Source organism: Pteropus vampyrus, unplaced genomic scaffold (assembly GCF_000151845.1).
Source record: "Pteropus vampyrus isolate Shadow unplaced genomic scaffold, Pvam_2.0 Scaffold31, whole genome shotgun sequence".
NCBI lineage: Eukaryota > Metazoa > Chordata > Mammalia > Chiroptera > Pteropodidae > Pteropus > Pteropus vampyrus.
Genome location: NW_011888812.1, coordinates 7,657,213 through 7,680,052, shown reverse-complemented (window position 1 = coordinate 7,680,052; position 22,840 = coordinate 7,657,213). Strand labels below are relative to the sequence as shown.

General features: G+C 34.9%; 1 protein-coding gene across 1 annotated transcript in view; it reads right to left on the bottom strand.

Moving 5' to 3' along the window:
- HSD17B12 (hydroxysteroid 17-beta dehydrogenase 12) overlaps positions 1-22,840 on the bottom strand; it is a 139,627-nt gene that overhangs the window by 81,884 nt on the left and 34,903 nt on the right. Inside the window, exons 2-3 of the mRNA XM_011356846.2 lie at positions 16,534-16,580; positions 14,017-14,092 (exon numbers count right to left, since the gene is read on the bottom strand). Coding sequence (XP_011355148.1) covers positions 14,017-14,092; positions 16,534-16,580 — 123 coding nt within the window. The remainder of the gene's footprint in view (positions 1-14,016; positions 14,093-16,533; positions 16,581-22,840) is intronic.

Sequence of the window (22,840 nt, the reverse complement as noted above, 5' to 3'; positions counted from 1 at the left end):
AAAGCTTGTCTAAAAGGTGGCTTTGAGATATCAGAGGAAAAGACTGCTATAGCAACAAGCTGCTAAGGAACCAGGAAGAGATTGGGGATCAAGATACTAGCAAAAGGTTGGCTTTTGGAGAAGATGATATTTCTTCCTCTGAAGAGGATGAAAGGCTAGATATTGAGAGACATGGGCCTTGAGTAAAACAGGTCTTTTGTTAGAAGGAAAAGAATAATAAATGGCAGAGGCGTGGGGAGATCTCCACAGCAATGGTTTTCAAACTTCATTACAATAGACTGTATTTTTTATCCAAAGAACACAAAACTCAATGTACAAAACTGATCAAAGCAGAGTGACCAACATTGAAGCAGCAGGAATTACCTTGCTGGTGGTCCAATACCCAGCCACACAAACCACTGCCAGAAGACATACAAAGGATGAATAAAGGCTTTCTAGAACTAGGTAGTGAACAGCAGTATCCTCCACGTAATTCAGAAATGGGAGTCAAAAACATGGATTCTTGAGCCATTCAAGATTGGAAAACAAGGCATATATTCAAGGCACCTTGAAATTCTGGATTAATATCATAAAAGATAAGTTGGGGGAGGGGGAAGGATAATCAGAAACATCACAAGAGAGATCACCTAGGAGTAGAGGAGAACTAACGACATCTGCAATTAGATGGTCTGCGACTGAAGATGAGTTTTCCTGCCTACTGTGTGATCTTGGGTAACCTTGCCAGATGTCCTCATGGTTGTTCTGTGGAGCAACTGTGAATGTTTATTTCATTACTTATTCAGGAAACATTTCAAATATGACTTTAAGACTATTTGTTTTTAATCAAAGCTTGTTTTAATATCAGTAGTCTTATTTAACTGGACATGGTTGTCTTAAAAAATAAGAAGGAATAAATACACACATTTTAATTGAAAATGTGCGCATGTCCTTTAAATGATCCGATGATAATAAGGTTTAACAGGCAATTGCATTCAAACAATCACGATACAAATTTAGTGACTTTTTTATTTCTCTTTATGTTATTCTATCATTACGTTACTTGAAATGTATCTCCCCAAATTTACCATTCAGTTACAGTATTTAAAGTACATTTAAGAGCATAGTGGTCATGGAGTCCATCATAATGCAGGAGCCAAAGATCTGAACTCTGTCTGCCTCTGCCATTAACCAGGAATGAGCTGGTTTCTCATATTTAATTTCTATATTTATAAAGTGAGGGTTTTAGTCCATCAGTAGTTCTTAAGCACAGATGCCCTGTAAAATCGTGTGCAGTGTGTTTTCCTAACTACACGTGCCTAAACACAATTCTACGTGTTCCACGAAAGTGAATGTATTTAAATTTGTGGCTTAATAGTTGACCAGTTATTGCAAAGTGGTTGCATTTTAGATTTTATACATCTCTACAGCAGTAAACAGAATGGAAGCATAATAAAAGCTGATTCTATATCAATATTTTTTCTGTGTAAGCCTGCTATCATTAAATATTAATTCTATTGAGTTTTTTAACCACAAAGGAATAAAATAATGCAAAATTTATGAAATTTCCTGTTGGTTTTAGTGGACTCATCTTCTCTTTGATTCTAGTATAGATACAGCACTAGAACATTTAAATTAATTGATTTATATTTATTTAAAGATTACCATGTACCAAAATATGCACTTAATAAGTAATGGTATAATGAGGTTATCAAAACAATGGAAAACAAGCAAGAAAATATATAACTTCACTGACAGAAAAGTCAAATTAAAGCAAACATTTTCCATAAAACTTTCAAAGTACTTTCTATGATATAAAAAAAAAGCAATCCCTACGTAAAACCACTGAACTTTATAAATGTTTCAAAGAATCTTTCTACAAATTCGTTTACTGCTGAAGGCTATACCCCCAAATTGCAATTATCCAATTGTCAGAACAACAACTAACAATTAAATAGTGGGAGGAGAACCACCAATCATCTACTTAAATGAGACTCATTTCAGAACACCTTGGTCTCACATTTCCCCAACCAAAAAAAGTTCTTTTACACAAAAGTCACTGAACCATCAAAAATCCAACTGGAAAAACCACTTACTGTTTTAAAGAAACCATACAAACATAAGCAAATTTTTAATTAAGAGGTATAGCTAGCGTCAGGCCATGGTGCAGCGCACTCCCACGTGCCTCATGCCAGCTGTACAACAGCAACATTCAAGCAGCTGCCTTAATTGGAGATGCAGACCAACACATGCTAATTTGGCTGGGCCAACTAATTGGTAGGTATGCTGCGTTTCTAACAGAACATCCACCCATATTACAGATGTTGTTCTCTATCAGAGCAAACGATTGGTAACAAACAGTAATGAAGCTGAAATAAGCTACACTCGGTGAAATTGTTTAGTTGGACAGCTTTACAACAGGATCCCACATTAGCTTAGAAAACCACTTGTGCCAAAATTGGAACATAAGTTAAATTTCAAAAGTACCTTTCTGTGCAAATTTAGAATATGATGAGGTCTCACAATGGCTCTTCAGCCACCCAAACAATACTTGCTAAGTGGGCACCCCCTAAAGCATGCCAGGCCTGATGCAAACATTTGCAAAAGGATTGAACCCTTTTCCTCTTTAAAGTCTAATGCAGACCAAACAATTATAGATATGTGCAAAGATAATAATTATATTTACCAGGAAATGTACAAAACAGTAAAAAAGGGCAGGGGGGCATAGGGAGGAAGAGGAGGCCTTCTGTTTCCAGCCATAATGGTATAACAGAGACCAGATTCATGCTATTACCTTAAACTAAAAAACTCGAACAATATATGTGAAACAAGGGTTTTCAGATCTTGGACAATAGACAATTTAGGAGAGCAATTCCTAAGAGAAGGTAAACAAATGAGGTAAGCACTATGGTTGTCCTAGTTTATTGCAGATTAGACACTGCAGAAGAAAAGGTCAGTAAATGTGAAGGCATAGCAATAGACACTATCCAAATGAAAAACAGAAAGAAAAGAAACCAAAAGAAAAAGAACGGCCTCAGTGAGTTGAGGGACAACTTCAATCAGTTCACTATACGTATAACTGGAGTCTCAGAAAAAGGGTGAGGGATAGCAAAATACTTGATGAACTAAGGGTCAAAATTTTTCTAAATAGTATGAAAACAATAAAGATAAATTGTATTTAAAATCAACAGACTCCAAGTAGAGCAAATATAAAGAAAACTATACCAAGGAACAAAATACTCAGATTACTTAAAATCAGTGATAAAGAGAAAAATCTTAAAAGTCACCTGAAAATCTAAAAAACAATATAAATGAGCAAACAAAACAGAAACGAACTCTTAGATACAGAGACTATTTTGATGGTTGCCAGAAGAGAGGCAGGAAGATGGTTGAAAAAGGGGAAGGAATTAAGATGTACAAATTGCCAGTTATAAAAACAGTCGCAGGGATGTAAAGTACAGCGTAGGGAATATAGTCAATAACATTGCAATAACTATGTATGGTGTCAGATGGGTACTAGACTTACTGAGGTGATCACTTCATAAGTTATACAATTGTCTAATCACTATGTTGTACACCTGAAACTAACATAATACTGTGTGTCAACTGTAACTGAATTTTTTTTTTTTAATTTTAAGTAACCAGAGGATGAAAAATATTATGCAGAGTGGTAAAAAGATAAAATAGCGGACTTGTCAGAAACACCCCAAGCTGGAAGGCAATGAATCAAAGTTGCTAAAGTATTGAAAGAAAAATAAATAAATAACCTGTCAACCTAAAATTTTATATCCAGAGAAAAGCATTTCAAAAATAATGGGTTTTTTTAGACATAGAAAAATAATTTATCACCAGCGCATCTGCACTGTAAGAGATAGTAAAGGAAGTTTTCCGGACAGAATAAAATTCCTAATCAAAATCTTTTTCTACACAAAGCAATGAAGAGCTTCCAAAATAATAATGCATATAAATATAAAAGACTTTAAAAATAAATTTAATTCTCTTTAAAATATAATTGACTAAGGTAAAAATAATGTTATACGGTTCATAACATATAGAAGAAAATGTATGGGGAATAAAAATATAGTGTTGTCAGGTTCATATGTTATATATGAAATAGTACACTATGACAAGTTAAAGATGCACAAGTTAAAGATGCAAAATCTAAAGCAATCACTAAAAACAAAGAAAAAAAGATGTACAACCAATAAGCCAAAGAAGGAAATAACATGGAATAATTTTAAAAACATGCTATTAATCCAAAAGTAGGCAGTGAAAAGAAAAAAAAGAAACAAGCAGATGAGATAAATAGAAATCAAAGAGTAAATTGGTAAATTTTAACCCAATCATATCAACAATGACATTAAATGAGCATACTAATTAAAAAGGAGAAATCATCAAATTGGATAAAAAGCAAGACCAAATCTATGTTGTCTGTAAGAGACCAAATCTATGTTGTCTATAGGAAATTCAGTTTAACTATAAAGTTCATATAGATTACAAGTAAAGACAGAAAAAGATATACTATCCTAACACTAATCAAAAGAAAAGTTGGACAAAGTAGATTTCAGTGCAAAGAATATTACCAAGAATAAAGAAGGTCATTCCATGACAATGGGCTGACTTCTTCAAAAGGACGTAACGGCCCAAAATGTTAATACACCTAATTACAGAGAAAGAGAAAATAGAAATTGACAGATCTATAATTAGAGTCAGAGATTTCAACTCCCTTCTCATAAATGACAAGAGCAAGCAGACAGACAATCAATGAGGAAACAGAAAACTTGAACAATACTGGCAACCAACTCTTTGTTTTAAATTTTTAAAAGCCCCTATTCTGAGTGGCTTATAAAGACTAATCAGTGTTCACTTAAACTTAAGAAGAGAAACCTCAAGAATTACCAGACAGGGACAAAACTTCTAATGCTTTCAATGTGCTTAGAATTTCAGGAAAATCATTCTCAAAGAAATGTCCAGCTTAAGCAGTGATGGTTAAACAAGTTAAACAGACATTTGACTAGCAACTAATAGTTATTTAACAATGCACCAACATAAACTTTTGAAATATTTTAACAGTTGGTAATAAACACAGAATTATATAAGTATTCAAACTGCACATAAACTAATTATGGTAAACCCTTGGCCAAATCAGAACTAGTTTGATCATTTTAATTCTAAAAATGGGTATACGTCTTATTTCTGATGGCATCACAGTATAAAATATATTGTCACTGCAACATTTCATTGTTTGAACTTTTAAATTATTGACACAGGTTTTACCAATTAGATATATCATCAGTGCTTCCACAATTATTTAAATTTTTAAGAACTGATATCTTTATAAAAGGATTGGTTCTTCTAAACTTCAGACAAATCTGCAAATTTGATCTTACTCTTCCAGTCTTCTGTGTAAAGCTTTCAAATATCACCTGACAAACTTGTTACCAATAACGGTAGTACTGCTCTGCAGTGTCGATGTAAATTTAATTTCTATGATTCTTGACATTAGGATACTATACTGATAGCACAGTGAGTTAAATAATGAGGCATCTTTAGATAGCCGGACAATTTCTAAAGACTAAAATTCTAAGAAAACTCCAGTCAGGACGGCAAATTCAATGCGGTACGTGCATTAACAACAACAGAACACAACACTAATACATTCTGAATTCAAGATGAAAGTGTTAACTTGTCATCTAAATATACATATGTATGTATGAAATACATTAAAATCCAAAAGGAAGCTTATGAATTTAATAGCTTGAAACCAGTTGTTCAGAAGAAACTTGATCTTTGATAATATAATCTTAATGAGAAAGCTACAAAAAATTGTTCTGTGCCTTCAGTAAGTATCCAGCCTGGCCAGCCATGGTTCCTTATCTCCCCAGAGCACTCTCACTTCCTAACGGCCTGATAACTTTTTGAGCTCTTGTGTTGACTTTTATCATGTCCTTGAGTCATTTTTAACAAACGTTTCTTGTTTCTGAAAAAGCTAGATTTCCTAATAATTCTTGTTTCTTGTAGCTATGCTTTAATTGTCACTTTAAATCACTAAAATCATTTTTTTTTTTTGGTCTTGGGCATCTACCACTTATGCTTATATTTTCTGTAATAACTAGTCTCCTGGCAACTCTTTATGATATAGCCTTCACAAGTTTGGGCCCCAAATTAAGAATGATAAAATTGTTAGGATATATTTTACACTCAAACTGTCTCTGGTATTTCCCAGGTAGCCACTAGGTAGCACAATTGAGCAACGAGGCTATTAGGAAGCCTGGGATATATACAGCATATTCTCTGAGTCTTTAATTACTCAGCTCTCTTAGGAGAGCTGCCCTGTTTATCAAGCCTATAATGTGGGAAAAGCTAAGGTGTAATTATTAATGAATACGGTTCAACACCTGTGTACTTTTCAGGGTGGACAGAAACATATTCATGATCCATGATTTCATGAGCAGATTGGCACGATGATGTGAACAAAATGATTTCTAAGATTGTTCTCAAGTATAAAATACTGTTTGATAATTGGTGGCAATTTTAAAACAGACTCTACAGAAGTCCCTGGAGATCTGTCAGTGTCTTTAGTGTCTATCATAAGGCTCATGCCCTCATGATAATCACTGACTAAATCATTAATTAGCTCTATATTATATCCCAGTAGGGAATTCCATTCTGACATTGTTAATTACTGTAATAAATTAACTAGAGACCATGAGTCTTATTTACAGGTGGTTCCTACTTTTCCTCCAAGCTTGTGAGAAGGCCCCAGCCATAAGCTGGAGTTCAAAAAATTGAGTCCTTAGGAAGAAACAACCAAAGAATAATAGCCTGAGTGTAGGACTATTGACTATTAGTCAGAACCCTTGACTATTATTGATGCTGCAGAGAATTAACTCATGGGTCAAGCTTCCTACCCAGTGTAACCCAACACTGCCACCAAAAGCAGACCATCAGACAATTACAACAGAAAACAGACTGAATTTACAGGACTCTTTTATTTGAAAATCAGACACTGTAAAAGCATGCTGCTGACCCAAGAGCCAATGGAACAAGAATTAACTTTGTAAGACTGAATGGGACCAATGAGAAAAAATTTATAGGTTTTGAGAAAACATCTTTTCTTTCCTCTTAATTTTTTACTAACCCTCTTTGTGTCTGGCTACATCTGGGCAAATTAAAATGATATGCTCTTTGAATGGTATGTTATTCTACTGATCCATATGAATTCAGGAAAAATATTCTCTGGGAAACCTTAATATAGCTTATAAACTGGCAGATTGTATTTTCCAAATCCAGATTTTATTTTCAAAAAATATCTCCCTTCCCACACGTTCTCCACAGCTACCAAGTCACGCCCCCGTCAAGAGATGGAGTCTTTTCCTCTCTCCTTGAATCCAGACAGGCTCATGACTGCTTTGACCAACAGAGATGGCACTATGAAATCTGAGAGTAGGTCACAGAAAGACATCAGCACCTTCTGCCTATTTCTCTTAGAATATTCACTCTAAGGGAAAATGGGTACCATGAAGGAGGTCCAAATACCCAGAGATGGCCATGCTAGAGAGTCTGCGTGAAGGCACTCTAGTCACCAGCCCCAGCCAAATCCAGCTTTCCAGTCACTCCCTGCATGGCACTAAACCTGTGAGAGAAGCCATATTAGATCTTCCAGACCAGACTATCATCCGCTGAGTACCACCCTGATAATGGCATGAGGAGCAAAAGAAATGTCCTTGCAAAATTCCTGACTAGCAGAACTTATGAGCATCTAAAATCATTATTTCATATTCATAGTTTTGGGGTAGTCTGTTAAGCAGCAATAGAAACTGAAACATAAACTAGTAAATCATTAGATCAACTTAAAGATGGAAATTGTATAGAAAATACAACACGTACTGATTGGCCTTGTCAGAGCAATGGTCAAATATTATACAACATGTCTTTACAGGGTTCTTTTACTTTACATAGCAATGTAATTATTTGCATAGGCTCAATAAGAATCTATCTTCTAACAGAATATAATTAGAGAAAACAAATTTGTAACCATGACCACGCCAGAAATGTTTCATTTAACAGTAAATCTCATTTAATTAGGCATGACAGGCCCACTAGTAAGGAACAAGGATTGCACTCCATTATGTGGAAACAATGTTTGATAGGCCTCCCAGGAAACTCTCCTGATGTGTCAGTTTTATAGATAGTAAAGTGACATTCTTTAGGTTAGGAACATGGACAAATTTGGGAATCTTGGAGTAAAAGGAGAACGCTACAGTGTCAGGTACTACGGGTGAAACCAGCAGAAGCAAAAAAAAAAAAAAATGGCTCCTGGTTCCTGGGGGTTCCTGACCTTGAATTATGTGAACTCTAAGGGCTATAAAAAGATTTCTGGTACTACAGAAGTGACAGAAAAATATACACGACTCCAGGAGCTGCAGAAGATTAACTCTCTAATCCTACCATCATGTGGTTATCTTGTTATTAAACATAAAACAAAAAGGTCCTCATGTGTTCATTAATACCTCATTGTCCTTAGACAAATGAAATAGGCTAAGTATAACAAAACATCGGATAAATGACACTGATAGTGCACCAGAAAATTGTGGAACAAACTCACTTGTTCAAATCCGTTCCAGAATTGCACAGTTTTGATCATAGGTAAAGACTGAAAAAGTGAAACTGATATTTTTCACCTTATTCTATTCCTCTGTTGACTATAAACCAGTAAAATTTACATTTCTAAAAGCTTTGTATTTCAAGAGAGAAAGCTGTGAAATTACAGGGCTTCGCACATGAGATAAGTTACAAAAAAAGAGAAACATCATGTTTGGTTTTTTAAATCAAAGACAGAAATGTATATTTTTAAATATCAAATCTGTTGAAACTGTATATAATTAGATTTACCACATAATAACATAAACTGTACATATCACCATCTCTATACTCTGCAAACTAACGGGCTGTTCTGAAAGCTAGCCTCCTTCTCACTGTGCTTCACTGGGAGTCAAAATTGAGCTCAGAGTTCAAAGATTATCTAAGGGTTTTTCTTTGACAAATCAATATTGAAAAAAATACTTAAAATATTAATAATCCTGGCTAACAATGATAATAAGCTTATTATATGCGTGATGAATTTCAGCTGGTCTGAATTCAACAGGTGACAGGTATCCTCACAAAGAACTGTAATTTCATTAAAGCGGTCAATTCTGAGAAAGTACTTATCCGCTGTTGGCGAAACATTTAGTTCCCTACTAAATTATATAAAACCATTTTAAATTTTTTTTAAAGAACTTTGATGAGTAGGCTGTCCTCCACATTCACAAGGAATTGCTTCTAAAGAGAGCGAATCACCAAGTTTGTATAATGACAGTGGAGAGTTGAAGGTGAAAGGACCCAAGAAGTCCCCTATTTTTCTTCAGTTGGCACCTGTTTCCTTTTCAATCTCCTTTCTTCTTATTTCCATCAGATGAGAAGAAGGAGGGATAAGTTTAACCACTGGAGTGAGTTTAAGAGCTGGACTAGAAGAGACAAGTTAGACTAGTTAAACTACCTTGCTAGTCTTATTTCCTAACTGAACTCTGCCTGATACAGAAATTGGTATCAGGAGTAGGATCCCAAAAAAATAGACCTCGAAGGACTTTTGCATTGGTTTGGTTTGATCCATGCTTCAGTAGCATCGCCACTGATCAAATAAACGCTGGTTGCTGATTATAATGAAGTATTTATTAAGGAAGAGCCTTAAGAGACCAAAAGCTAGCTACATTTGAGTTTGGCAGAAATGATGAGTACTAAGACTGCACTGGAGCACTTACCAAAAGAAAATGACAAGCTTGGGTCTTTAAAGTTTCAATTCACATTTATGATCAGAGAACTAGACAATTTCTATGGCAGCCCTAATAAAAACTTTTATGTCTTATAGTCACAGAGCCCACTTTGCTAACATCAGATTTAACTGCGCCAGTTGGGAAATTACAATGTAAGTTGAATTCCACAGACTCACCATGTTTCATGCATGAATGTGAAAGCACTGAATGAGAAAGAGTGAGACCCTGAGACTTGGGGTATTTGTGTGGACTCCACTAAAGCTGAGCATCTTGAACCCCCAAACTACTCTGAACTCCCCTTGCCAGTGGAAATACATATCTTGCTCTCCTATGTCTGAAGAGATTAGCTTTCCCTGGTTTGAAGCACCTGTAATAACCTCACCATATCTCTCAAAGCGGTTTCCTTACAAGAGAATTCCTCTTCTTCTCAAGACCCAACTGGACCACTCCTTACTGCCACCTACAACAGGTTTGCTCACAGCATTCTCTGGGGAACAAGCACAAAGTCTGATCCACAAATAGCTTACACACAAAAATAACTAAAATTTTGCAACTTTGTATTGGTAGAAACCCAGGAAATCTGTGTGAGAACGGATTCTAAAAAATGTTAGACCAAGGAAAACAGAAGATAACACCAGATTGAGACTTTTTTTTAATGAGTCACTTACCAGAGACAGGATTCCATGGTTAGCTTAAAGGAGCTCTGAGTTAACTTGGTGGCTGACTGAAACTTGGCCTCCATGACAGCCTACATTTAATGAGACTAGGAGGCCACAACTTCCGTGGCACAACGTAGAAGCAGGGATCCAAGGGCTTAAGGAGATAGGAATGCTGGAGTGTGTTTATCACACGCCACTTGCACACACAGCCCCTCCACCACCACACCCCAAGAGGGCCCAGTGGATGTTCCCTTCACCAAGATTCTGGCTTCATAATTAGAGTGCCATTATATGGGCAAGAGGTTATTAGTCTGGTCCTTTAACACACTGCCAGTGATAACATTCGCCGTGCTGCTACACAATAAGAAACCCTCCATTTTCTCTCCCTAGCTCCCTTTTTGTTTCCTTCATGGTACTTACTACGAAATGCAACTACTTAATTTATTGGCGTGGTTTTTTGTTTTGTTTGTTTTTGTTCTTTGTTTCTTCTCTGTTTCCTCCACTGGCATATAAATTCGGTGAGAGAGAGGGCTGCATCTACCTCGCTCACCACTGTATGTTGACTGCCTGGCACAGTACCTGGTACACATGCACTCAATAAAGACGTGCTGAATGTATAAACAGTTACTTTATTTTCATCAACATGAAATTCTGGTCCTTTCTTGCCCTGGAATTGATAGGTTCATGAAAACATTATCCTCCTTAACAAATGATTTACATCTGAGTTGAAAACTTGTCCAAACTTAAAAATCTCTGTGTATTTCTTCAGCTTAGAATGGACGACCTGGTCTGCTGATATCACCTCTTACATTAAATTTATATTATTCTCAGAAAAATATTTTTCAAAAGTTTTAACAAGGAAAAAACACTTCCCTCACAATAAAGGTCAATTCAATGCCTTCACCATCTGTTCCGCCATGAAAATGTTTGAACAGGATCCTCCTTTCTTACTCCAGAATTGCATTTCTGCCTACAGTCACATGTCACTTTATATCATAAGTTAATCAAATTTTCAAATATCATTAAAGTATATCTTCTGACTCGTTAAGCAATTTTTGTTCAGGCTGGAGCACTTGCTGAGTGTCATGAGGTAACTTTTCTTGTTTCTGTATTGAGCAGATGGTAGTTTCATTCATATCACAGCATTTCAAAATACAATGTTCCATTTAATCAAAAGCTTCTATTTTCTGCATATGAACCTTTACTTCTGGCAACTAGTAGATGCCTTCATTAACAGCTAATTTTACACACAGACACACATACACGCACGCACGCACGCGCACGCATACACATTTTTATCAGCATAAGAGTTATTATACACACGACTACAAGTAACTAAGAAAGAAATGATATTAAGATCCAGGCAGTATGCTAAGTTCACCTACTGTCTAAGTAACTACACTTCAGGCTCATTAGTGTCACAGCTTAATTCAAATTCACACCTCAGCAAAATTGCAAAATACTGTGTCTCAGACCTTCAGGGTTGCATTCACATAGTTGAAACCTTGAAAGTTAAAATCCTTAAATGCCAAAGATTTGTTGTATATCGATATGCTTACCTTTGTAAAGATCTGTGCTCTTGGCAGGGTTATAAAGATTTAACACACTAATATTAGGAATCTATAAAGATCTCTTTTTTGCCTAAAAATAAAGTGCATCTATATGTAATCCGTCCAGTAGGACCAGCTATGATCTGGAAAAGATTATAACAAAAATATATACCTCACAAGGATGTCTGAAGGGTCAAGGAGATAATACGTATGAGGGAATAAATAAAGCACTACATAAGTGTTAGTAGTACATGGTAATGTAAATAATAAAATGCAGTACATTGTAAACCTTAAACTTACATAATTTTATGTCAATCATATCTCAATAAAGCTGGCAAAAATAATAATAAAAAACAGTAGAAATCCTCTCTCATCTGAATTAGGGCAGTTTGTTGGTTGGCTACTTAGAGAAGTCAGTTAAAGCAAGGAATCCTAGAAAATGATAAACACACAGTGTAACCATCTATTTTAATTTAAACTATGTATAATTCATTTACCAACCCCCTGTGTACAGCTAAGGCCTTTAGTTTGAGTTCAGACATGCTGACTGGAATTCCTATCTTTCTTGCATAAAACACATCCAGAACACATCATTTATGATTGCAGTTCCAGTTCTTTTAAAATGCAGCAAAGACTTCAACACATATGAAACAATCAAAGAGCAATTTTATTCTTACTTTTAATCATTTTTTCCAATATATTACACCTGTCTTGTTCCCTCCTGAATCTGACAGCCAATTTCCAAAAGAACTCGCTTTTATCACTTTTTCAGAGCATTCCACTTCATTTTCATAGAAACAATTCTTTTTACACTAATATTGCATCAGTTTACAGATTATTCAATAGCAAATGCACCCAGCATAAGTGAGTTTGGGAACAAACACAATTGACTCTTAATAAGCAAACAAGTTGATTTGTGGTGTAAAGTGCACGAGCATCAAACTGAGAAATCTCCTGGCCACAAATAGAATGCTGGGAACATAGGTCAGTTTTACCAAGGAAAGGGATAGCACAGGTCTATCTATCTGGTTGGTTAATTAGATGTCGGTTAAGAGTCTTTGCCACATTACAATTCAGGTCTCAAGCACAGCTAAGAAGAAAATTCAAAACAGTTTCCCTGTCACATGTATATATGCTAACTTTCCTATTTTCCCCTCAATCATGATATAAACTTTAAAGACAATGAAGTCAAAGTAAAAAAAAAACCACATAAGATATGTCAGTTACACAGACAAATCTTCCTTTTTCTCAAATTTAGAGAAATCTAAAATAATAGCAATAGCTAACAACATCTGCACAGCACCTTACAGTTTGCAAAGAACATTTGCATATTCTCGTTTGAGTTTTACATAGTGAACCTGTTACAGGATGTCTCTTGACATCAATGCTTAAAAGTGTTAGAATCTTTATATCACTAGAATCATTGAATATGTTGTGGTCTTAAATAGTTCCTGACCAGGGTCAGGGTTTACTTGTGCTTTGTTGAAAGCTGTGTGTAATTATCAGAATGCGGGTTCTTCAGCAACTTGAATCATATTTACTTTTGTTACTTTTTCAACTGTTATCTAGATAGATTTTGTATTTGTTATATTCTAACCTGTAATTTCTATAAATTTACCATCTGTTTTCATTAAAAAAACGTTCGGAATGCCACTTTGGTGTGTCCTGATTCAATTAATAGTAACTTTATTAAACTTCTAATTAAAAAAAACACACACACAAGATTTAAATAGACAAAAAATGTTCTAAGTAGAACATGATAAAATAATTGTTGACTCCTGACAATAGAAACTAAATGAGTCAGTAAAAGATATTGTAAGCAAATTACAAAAGCCCCATATTAATTTGAAAAAATTAATGATCCATCTTTAAAACATCCCGTTAACAGCATGAAAAAAACGCTTTCTGAACTATAAATATGTCAGTGCTAGATATCTGCATGAAAACATTAAACTTAGATTAGTCATGTTCCTTTTGTAATCGTGAGGGGAGGGGAGGTTTGGTGTGAGAACTTACTTATTTCACTGGAAACCTGGTTCAGTTTATCCTGTGACCTGCTGATAAGGACAATCTTCATGCCACGCTTTGCTAACTGAAACAGTAAGAGACACCAGACACTTGAATCACACCTGTGCACTTCATTTGAAAACAGAAATTAGATATATACTCATTTGAAGAAAACCTCACCATATGATAATTCAAATTAAAAAAAAAAAAAAAACCCAAGTGTAATGAATGGGCAATCCAAAATGAAGACTTTACAAAAGGATTCCCCAAAGGGTTATCTTCCTAAATCAAGCTAGTATACAAGTGTCAAAGGGTTTTAGGAGAAGAAAGACCATTACTTTTCATTTTGTACCAATCTACACTGTTTGAGTTTTTAAAATCATAATTATCTACTACTTCTATAATTTAAAAATTGGCTTTAAAAGTGTATGTTCAGACTGCATACATGAAGACCAGAGGGCTAGCAAAGAAAACTATAGTTAAAATGTTAGGAACTCCCAAAATAGAATAAATTTAAAATTTTTTATTTAAGCATTATACTTTAGGAACAACAAAGACAAACTAATATAGTTAATTAGATAAATTAATAAAGAATTTCCTGAGGAGCGCCTTCTATGCACTTATCTAGCACTGCGTAAGTGTTGCATAGAATGTTTAAGATTTACAGGAATTTGGTTTCTACTCCAGAGACATATAAATATAGAGGCAGAGGAAAAAAACACTGATATAAACGAAACATTTTCGTGAACTATTTCAGATAGTATATAAATGAGCAATAAATTAGCTACTATGAACTATAAGTGATTTAGTAAACTAATATTCCAGTCTTAAAGTCAATTTTTATTAAGTAGTGAGTGATATTGCAAATGAGAAAATATTGGACATTTTTCAAACAAAAAGAACAAAGGTTGGTAATAATGTGCTAAATTAATCTGCTGTAAAACCACTAAATAACCCATGAATGCACACTGATAATTTTTTTTTAATTAACATGAAGGAACGATAAGTAAAAGCTCTTATTTACAGAAAAACAGCATCTAATAAATATAGAAGGAAAGATATCATTAGAAAATCACCATTTTTAAACCACCACGGTAATAACTTATTTTTAAGGCTAAGATTGTCAATGAATGTTAAAGCCACTGCGTGAAAAATTATTGGGAAATAGGATATTCATATAGTCTCAAAGTATCATCTCACATATTCCTTATTAATTACTCAGAGGGAAGGTACCTTTATAATGCAGAATTATGGGGAGTAGCATTTTAATAAATGATTTATCTAAACATAATCAATAATGGTACAAGCGGACTTCTTGTGCCTCCTGGTAAGATACAGTCAGAAGGATACAATAACATCTGTGTAGCATTCCTAATTAAAAAAAAAAAAAAAAAAATGTTTAACCTGAATCTAATCATGAGGAAATAATCAGACAAATCCACAGTGAGAAATCTTTTACAAAACAGCTGGCCTAGAGTTTTCAAAAATGTCACTGTTATAAAAGAAAAAAAAATGTCTAGGGAACTCTTCCAGTCAGACATGACAACTCAACTGGATCTTGGAACAACAAATAAAGATCTATAAGGAGGTTATTGGTACAATTGGGCAACTTGCATAAGGGCTGTATGTTGTAAATAGTATTGAATCGACTACTACATTGTGGTTTTAAGGGCAAATGTTCTAATTTTTAGAAGATTCATGCTAAAATATTTAGGGGTGAATTGTTATGATTTCTGTAACTCACAAATGATCCAGCCAAATTATAATTATAATAATAAAGAAAGTAAAACGTGGCAACATGTTAACAATTAGTGAATCCCAGTAAAGGATATAAGGGGTATTCATTTTATTCTTCTTGAAACTTTTCTGTAGTCTTGATATTCAAAATAAATTTAAATTTAATAAAAATTTAAAAATTAAAAAACCTTTGGGAATGACAAATGAGAGATTTGGAGGGTCTGCCAGGATCTTCATCACCATGGGGCAGTGTCACAGGCTATACAGTTGCCTTTGCAGAAGTGGAAGACAAGGAAACTTGCCTCAAGAGTTCTGCCAAGTGCCTGCTTTGTATGATGGTTTTTATTTACTTATTATTATTTTTTAATTCCTAAATTTTATTAGGCTTATGCTCGAACACAAGGGAAGCAGCACAGAGGAAAGGAAGTTCCTCCAAATTGATTCTGATGATGGTTTTTAAACTGTTACGGTTTCCTATCCCCTTTAATTACATTACAGAGAACTTGAATCCTTTGCCTGTATCTGTCAATCTCTTTCTGTCAATCAGTCCTTCTTGTGTAGAAACCATGGACTAGCCTGAAAATGTAACCACTATATAATAACATATCCACCCTTTGGAAAACAGTTTTCAAAATAATTAACTTTAAAAACCGAGAACTGTCCATATTTACACAATATAAAATAAAATTACACTAAATTTTTCACAATTCCAACTTACCAGGAAAGTTTTATACTCATTTTCTTCTTATATTTTTAATATCGAAAAGGAAGGTCTTGAAAATTACCTACCTCTTTTGCATATGATTTTCCAATTCCATCAGTACTCCCTGTGACAACTGAGAAAAGAAAAAAAAAAGTAACAGTTTAGTTTAAGAAATACAATGAAGAACTGATCATACACAGTTAGGATCCACCAATTATACACAAGAGGACTTGTGTGATACTTTGATGTAAAAGATGGAGCAATATAGGTTCAAATTTAGGACTGAAAATATACTATAATGGCTAAGACTTAAAAAGACTGCAAAACCAAGTGTTGAAGCAACTGGAACTTTCATACACTGCTGGTGGCACTGTGTTTCCAAAATGCTATCATTCTGGAAAAACTATTTGGCATTATGTTCAGAATTAAACATATGCCTACCCTACGACCTAGCAATTCCCAAGAGGTATGAATGCATCACATCTACCAAAAGAATGTTCACGATAGCTTTATTTATGCGTAGTAGATAAACATGTCCAGATATTAAATTGCAGGAGAATTAGTACGTAAATTGAAGTATAATCATACAATGGAATACTAATCAAATCAAAAAAGAACAAACTAATAATATCTGTAAAATATGGACAAATATCCCAAATATTATGTTGAATGAAAAAAACCTGACATAAAAGTGCACAACTGTTATGATTCCATTTATGAAGGTTTAAAAAAAAGACAAAACCAATCTATAATGACAGAACTCAGAATGCTGGTTACCTCTGGGTAAGGAGGGAGATGACAGGGGAGGGACAGTAAGGGAAGTTCTGAGGTAAAGGAAATATTCTATATTGTGTGCATATGTTTGCGTAAAAATTTATTGAGCTGTATACTTAAGTATACACTGTATCCGTTATACCTCAATAAACTAATTTTTTAAATTATGCATAGTAAAAAATTGAATAAGACCGATTTCTTCAATGGTAAAGCATATTTCTCTTATTCAATTGCACATTTCTGTAACTTTTCTTTTCCTGAGTATTTTGGAGACATATGGACCCAAATTTTACACTATATTCCTGCTACTGATTCACTAATGTTTCCTACATAAAGGATAAATATTTTCTAATGTTTCCAATTCTCTCATTTTCCTTCTATTTATGATAAATTTTTCTGCTCTCTCCAAAAAACACGGGCAGCAGAAACATCTGAAAATTATAATGGGTCAGTCTACACCATAGCATCTTATCTCTGAAATGCTGACATCATGTTTGTTACAAATTCAGAGCATGGCTGTCTGTTCCAAAAGGTTAGGGATACTCCCCAAACTTCTCTGACTATTAGTTTTTCCAAATCATTTACAGATTATGAAAAATGAGTTATGGTGTAAAGTAGGATTTTCTTGCATTTGTCCTAAAACCACTTCTTTCAAATTACACAAAATGGCTCCACTTTTACTATTCGGAAATATGTCGAACACATTCATATTCTTCCTAGCCATGTCATTCAAAATCTCATGGATTTTCATCACGTTCCAGCTCGGCCTTCATCTTTACAGTTTCAAAAAACTTTTTAGAATGAAACAAAATCAAATATACCCAAAATTAAAGAGAACAGTGTAACAAACTCCCATGTACCCCTTTCCCAGCTTCACCCATCATGAACTTGAGCGTAACCTGGCTTCATAGATACCCCCACCAGTTTCCTCCTACTTCAGATTATTTTGAAATGAATCCCAAACATCATTTCATTCTAAAGTATTTCAGTATGTATGTTATTAAAAATAACAATACTATTAACACATTCCTAAAATGTAAATAATAATTCCTTGACATCCAATATCTCACTAGTATAGACATTTCCCAAAATGTCTCAAAAAACTTCTAATAATTTGGTCAAATCAGGATTCGGTAAGTTCCATACTTAAAATTGGTTAATGTCTATTAAATCTCTTTTGATCTCCAGGTTCTATCTATCCACCTACCTGTCTATCTATATCTATTTATTTAATCTCCATCTCTCTCTTCCCCTCTCCTTATTTGTTGAAGATAATGGGTCATATGTTTAAATTTTCCCAGCCTGATTTGTTGATTGCATTCTCATGATGTCATTTAACATGTTCTTCTGTCCCCTGGTGGTTGGCTATAGATGCTTGATGAAATTTGGATTTGATTTCTGGTAAGAATGCTTTATAAGTAATATTGCATATCTGCACTGGTAGCATACTTCTGGTTATCTTTCTGTTTTATTAGCTGCCACTGATGATACAGTACTTCATTAGAGGTTGCAAAATGGTGATCTTTAAATTCTATCATTTCATCTTCATTTATTAGTTAGAATATTTCCATAGAGAAATGACTCCTTCTTAGTTATTTGGTTACAATGATATAGTTTGCATAGAAGCACAAGATAAATGTTTGGTTTTTTCCTCCTTTATTTACCAGTTTTCAAAATAAACTGATTCTTCCAAAGGTAACCCATGTGTTTTTATTGTTGTTTATAAGAAACATTAACTTATGGATTTAACCATTTGTGGTAGAACCCACCTATATTATAGTAAGCATGACTTGAAAGCTCATCCAATCTTGTGATCAATTCAACTGCACATTTCTGTAACTGTTCATTTCCTGAGTATTTTGGAGGCATGGGGACCCCAAATTTTACACTACATTTCTGCTACTGATTCATTAATGTTTCACACAGAAAGAATAAATATTTTCTAATGTTTCCAATTCTCTCCTTCTCCTTCTATTTGTGATACATTTTTCTGTTCTCTCCAAGCTCCCCAGAACCTCATATCCTCTCCTTCACAGCCTTGTTCGAACTCCACTGTTCCAGATCACTTCAAACAAAAGGAACCTTCTCTCCCCTGAACTCCACAGCTCTTCACAAGAATTCTTCCTCTGGCACTTACCACTCTCTGCCCTGAATTGTATTTCCTTATGTGTATACGCCTTAATTCTTCTATCAGGTTCCAGGCTTCTTGCTATGTGACATGCATGAGGTAGGTGCTCAGCAGACATTTGCTGAAAGCATGAATGACACTCACCATTTAGTTGGTCTTACAAACTGCAAAACCAACAACTTAAGACTTTCCCTGAGAACCTGGTTTCTCAAAGTTCTTCCCTTTTTAAGGATACTACTTTACACTCAACATATCTGCTGTTCATTTATCTACTTACAGAGCCTTTTGTACCTAGATTACTTTATTTATTCTCTACATCTGTGGAACAAGAAAATCCTGTATATGATAGCAGTAATGAATTCATGGCAATATCAGATTTCTCAGATTACAGGCTTAAAAATCTCTTAAGAAAATAAGAAGTAAACTACAATAAAGTCATTCTATACAGCATACCTAGAGTTTGGGGATAGAATATACACATTTCAAAAAAATACTGATGACTCTGGTATATGTGTGTGTGTATATGTGAGTTCGCGCACACCCACGTGTGTTCTCTCTCACATGGTGAACCATTTTGGCTTAACAAAGCATGCCAAATTATCAAAGTAGTGACAGTTCACTGTTCTTGTCATTAAGATTTGCTTCTTTAAGAACACTGAGTGTTATCAGATCCCATTTTGCTATGGAGTTAAGTAGATAAGTTAAGGTAGTTTTCAACAATACACAGAAAAAAGCTACAGATATCATGCATAACCCAATAGCCTCAGGTACTACCCACACTCTAAGGGTTGTGGGAGAACATATGATGGCCAGGGACAGAAGTGAGGTAGAAGAAAGAAGGGGAGGGGAAGAGGAAATAAAAACGGCTTATGTCTTCATATATAAATACAACACTAGATCCCAAATTTGCAAGCCTTTGAGAAGATGGAAACTGACAACTATAAAGAATATCCCAACTTGGCACCCAGAAGTGTCTAGCTTGTTACAGATTATATAAAATACTGGCGTCTGACCAGCACTGGGCTTCCAGATTTTATACAGTCAACAAAAATACTTTAGTTTGTGTAGGTTAAAAATATTCTACCTCTTTTTGTCCTCAACTTGCTAGGAACAGATATTTTTAGTAAATACCCAATCAACCTTATCAAAATCAAACATCAAAAACAGACTAGAGGAACACTGGAAGCAAACATGCTATTTTTAGCTCTTCTGTCTATTCCTTGCCACTACCCACCAAATTCTGACTGCAGAGCCCATGCATAAGAGCTTAGTTATTCCAGGCAGGTTTCTTCTGTGGCCCCTTTTTTCCCCCTGAACACCTGAATGCAGAAAACACTCGATTGATTAAAGATTAATACTGCTGCAAACCATGACAACTGCCTTTCCTCTGAGTGCTTTTGGGGGGGGCGGGAGGGCAGAGAGAATAGAAAATGACAGAGAGCTTGCATCAGTATTCCTCTTGGGGATCTATTACATGGGAAGAAAATTGCTATTTCAATTCCCTTTTGTTGCTAAAAATAGCAGTCTCAATTGATTCAAGCGAACAGGGAACAGGCTTAGCGGTGCTGAATTTAGAAACCACTGAAGTCCCAAAGAGCGAATGCTAACGTAGTCTAACACATGCCAGCTCATATTTAACAAAGAACAAAGAGAAGAATGCAGGCCGCAAGTTAATAAAACAGCAGCAACTTCTCGCATTTTTATTAGAGAAGCAGTGAAAGTGATGCAAAATAAAGGTAACTATAACTTATTCTCCTAATCGTGTTTTAATAAAAAGCAATTTTACAGAAAAAAATCAGATTATGCATAAACTCAGATATTGTGGGCATATCTTACAACCTCATAGTTTGGAAAAGTACACATGCTTTTGTCCGCACAGTACATTACTATGGAAAGAAGATGCCCAGCTTACAAATGTCTGTCCCACAAGAGGCCCCTTCTCTCACTCAGTCTTCTCAGGTTCCCAAGTGATCAGCCCTCTCAGCCTTCCCTCCTCTTCTCTTGACTTGATCAAACACTGCAGACAGTTATAGCATGCCACTTTAAAAACTAACAAAGAGAAGAACAAAATCGAAAACGACCTATAGGTTCAGAACAGAGAAAAAGAAGAAACTGTGAAAAGCAGGATCAAGTAAAGACAGGTACCTAATCCCCAGGGCCCACCTGCAGGCAAGGAGGTGTAATGCCTTCTGGTGGCACCAAAATCCTAAAATACCTTCTCCCTGATTTTTTCACTTTACTTGGTTAACTGAAAACCTTTCCAGATAATGAGTCGTTTCAGTTAATGCCACATCCTCTTTAAAAATGCAACCCTTGTATAAGAATTAAAAAAGCTATCAATCTTGTACCTCAGTGTGATTTAGTGGATTCAAACGGCTATGTGGCTCCCTTTGGGAATATCCAAAAAGCGGGGGTAACATGGAAGGGGCTTCATGGGAGTAGGAATTCTGGGAATAAAGAAGCTACTACTTCTGGATCACAGGCCTAGTAAAACACCACAATGGAAAGATGTTATGCTTTCACTATTTTAGTTCAGAGAGTAAATGAAGTGGTTCAGAACATGGCCCCTAAAATCAGACCAACAAGGCTCCAGTTCAGGTTCAAATGCCAATTCTGCCATCATCAGAAGCTAGTTAACCTCTATTGTCTCAGTTTCTCTATTTGTTAAAGTGAAGACAATACTATCTGTCTCACAGAGTTTTTGTAAAGATTCAATAAAATGTTAATAATGGTACCCACCATACTGGATTGTTTGAGAATAGCATGGGACTTGGCACACAGTATATGCTCGATAAATGTCAGCAATTGACAGGAGTTAGCAATAGAAAGTGGAAGGGGTATAGAAAGGAAAATTTTAAAGCTATCATGGTTAGAGATGACACCAAAACTACATGCAACAAAAGAAAAAACAGGTTAAGTTGAACTTCATTAAAAATAAAATTTTTGTTCATCAAAAGACAATATCAAGAAAGTGAACAGAAAAACCAAATAATAGGAGAAAATACTTGAAAATCATATATTTAATAAGGGTCCAATATCCAGAATATATGAAGAACACCTACATACAACTCAAGAACAAAAAGACAACCCAATTATTAAAATGGGCAAAAGACTTACAAAGATATTTGTCCAAATAAGGTATACAAATGGCCAACAGGCACATGAAAAAATAGAATAAGTAAATCCGCAGAGAAAGATTAGTGGTTGCCAGGGGCTAAGAGTAACTACTTAATGAGTATGGTTTTTCCTTTTGGGGTGATAAAAATGTCTCAGAACTAGACAGAAATGATGGTGAATGTGAATGTACAGCGCTGTGGATATCCTAAATCCCGCGTAACTGTACATTTTAAAATGGCTAATGGTTAACTTTATGTTATGAGAATTTTACCTTCATGAAAAAAATTCTCTACAAAAAAAGTTAATGAAGACTAGCTTTTAAGCAAGTGCTAGATCAAGAAAGGAAAAGAAATTGCTATTTCTTTCACTGCATC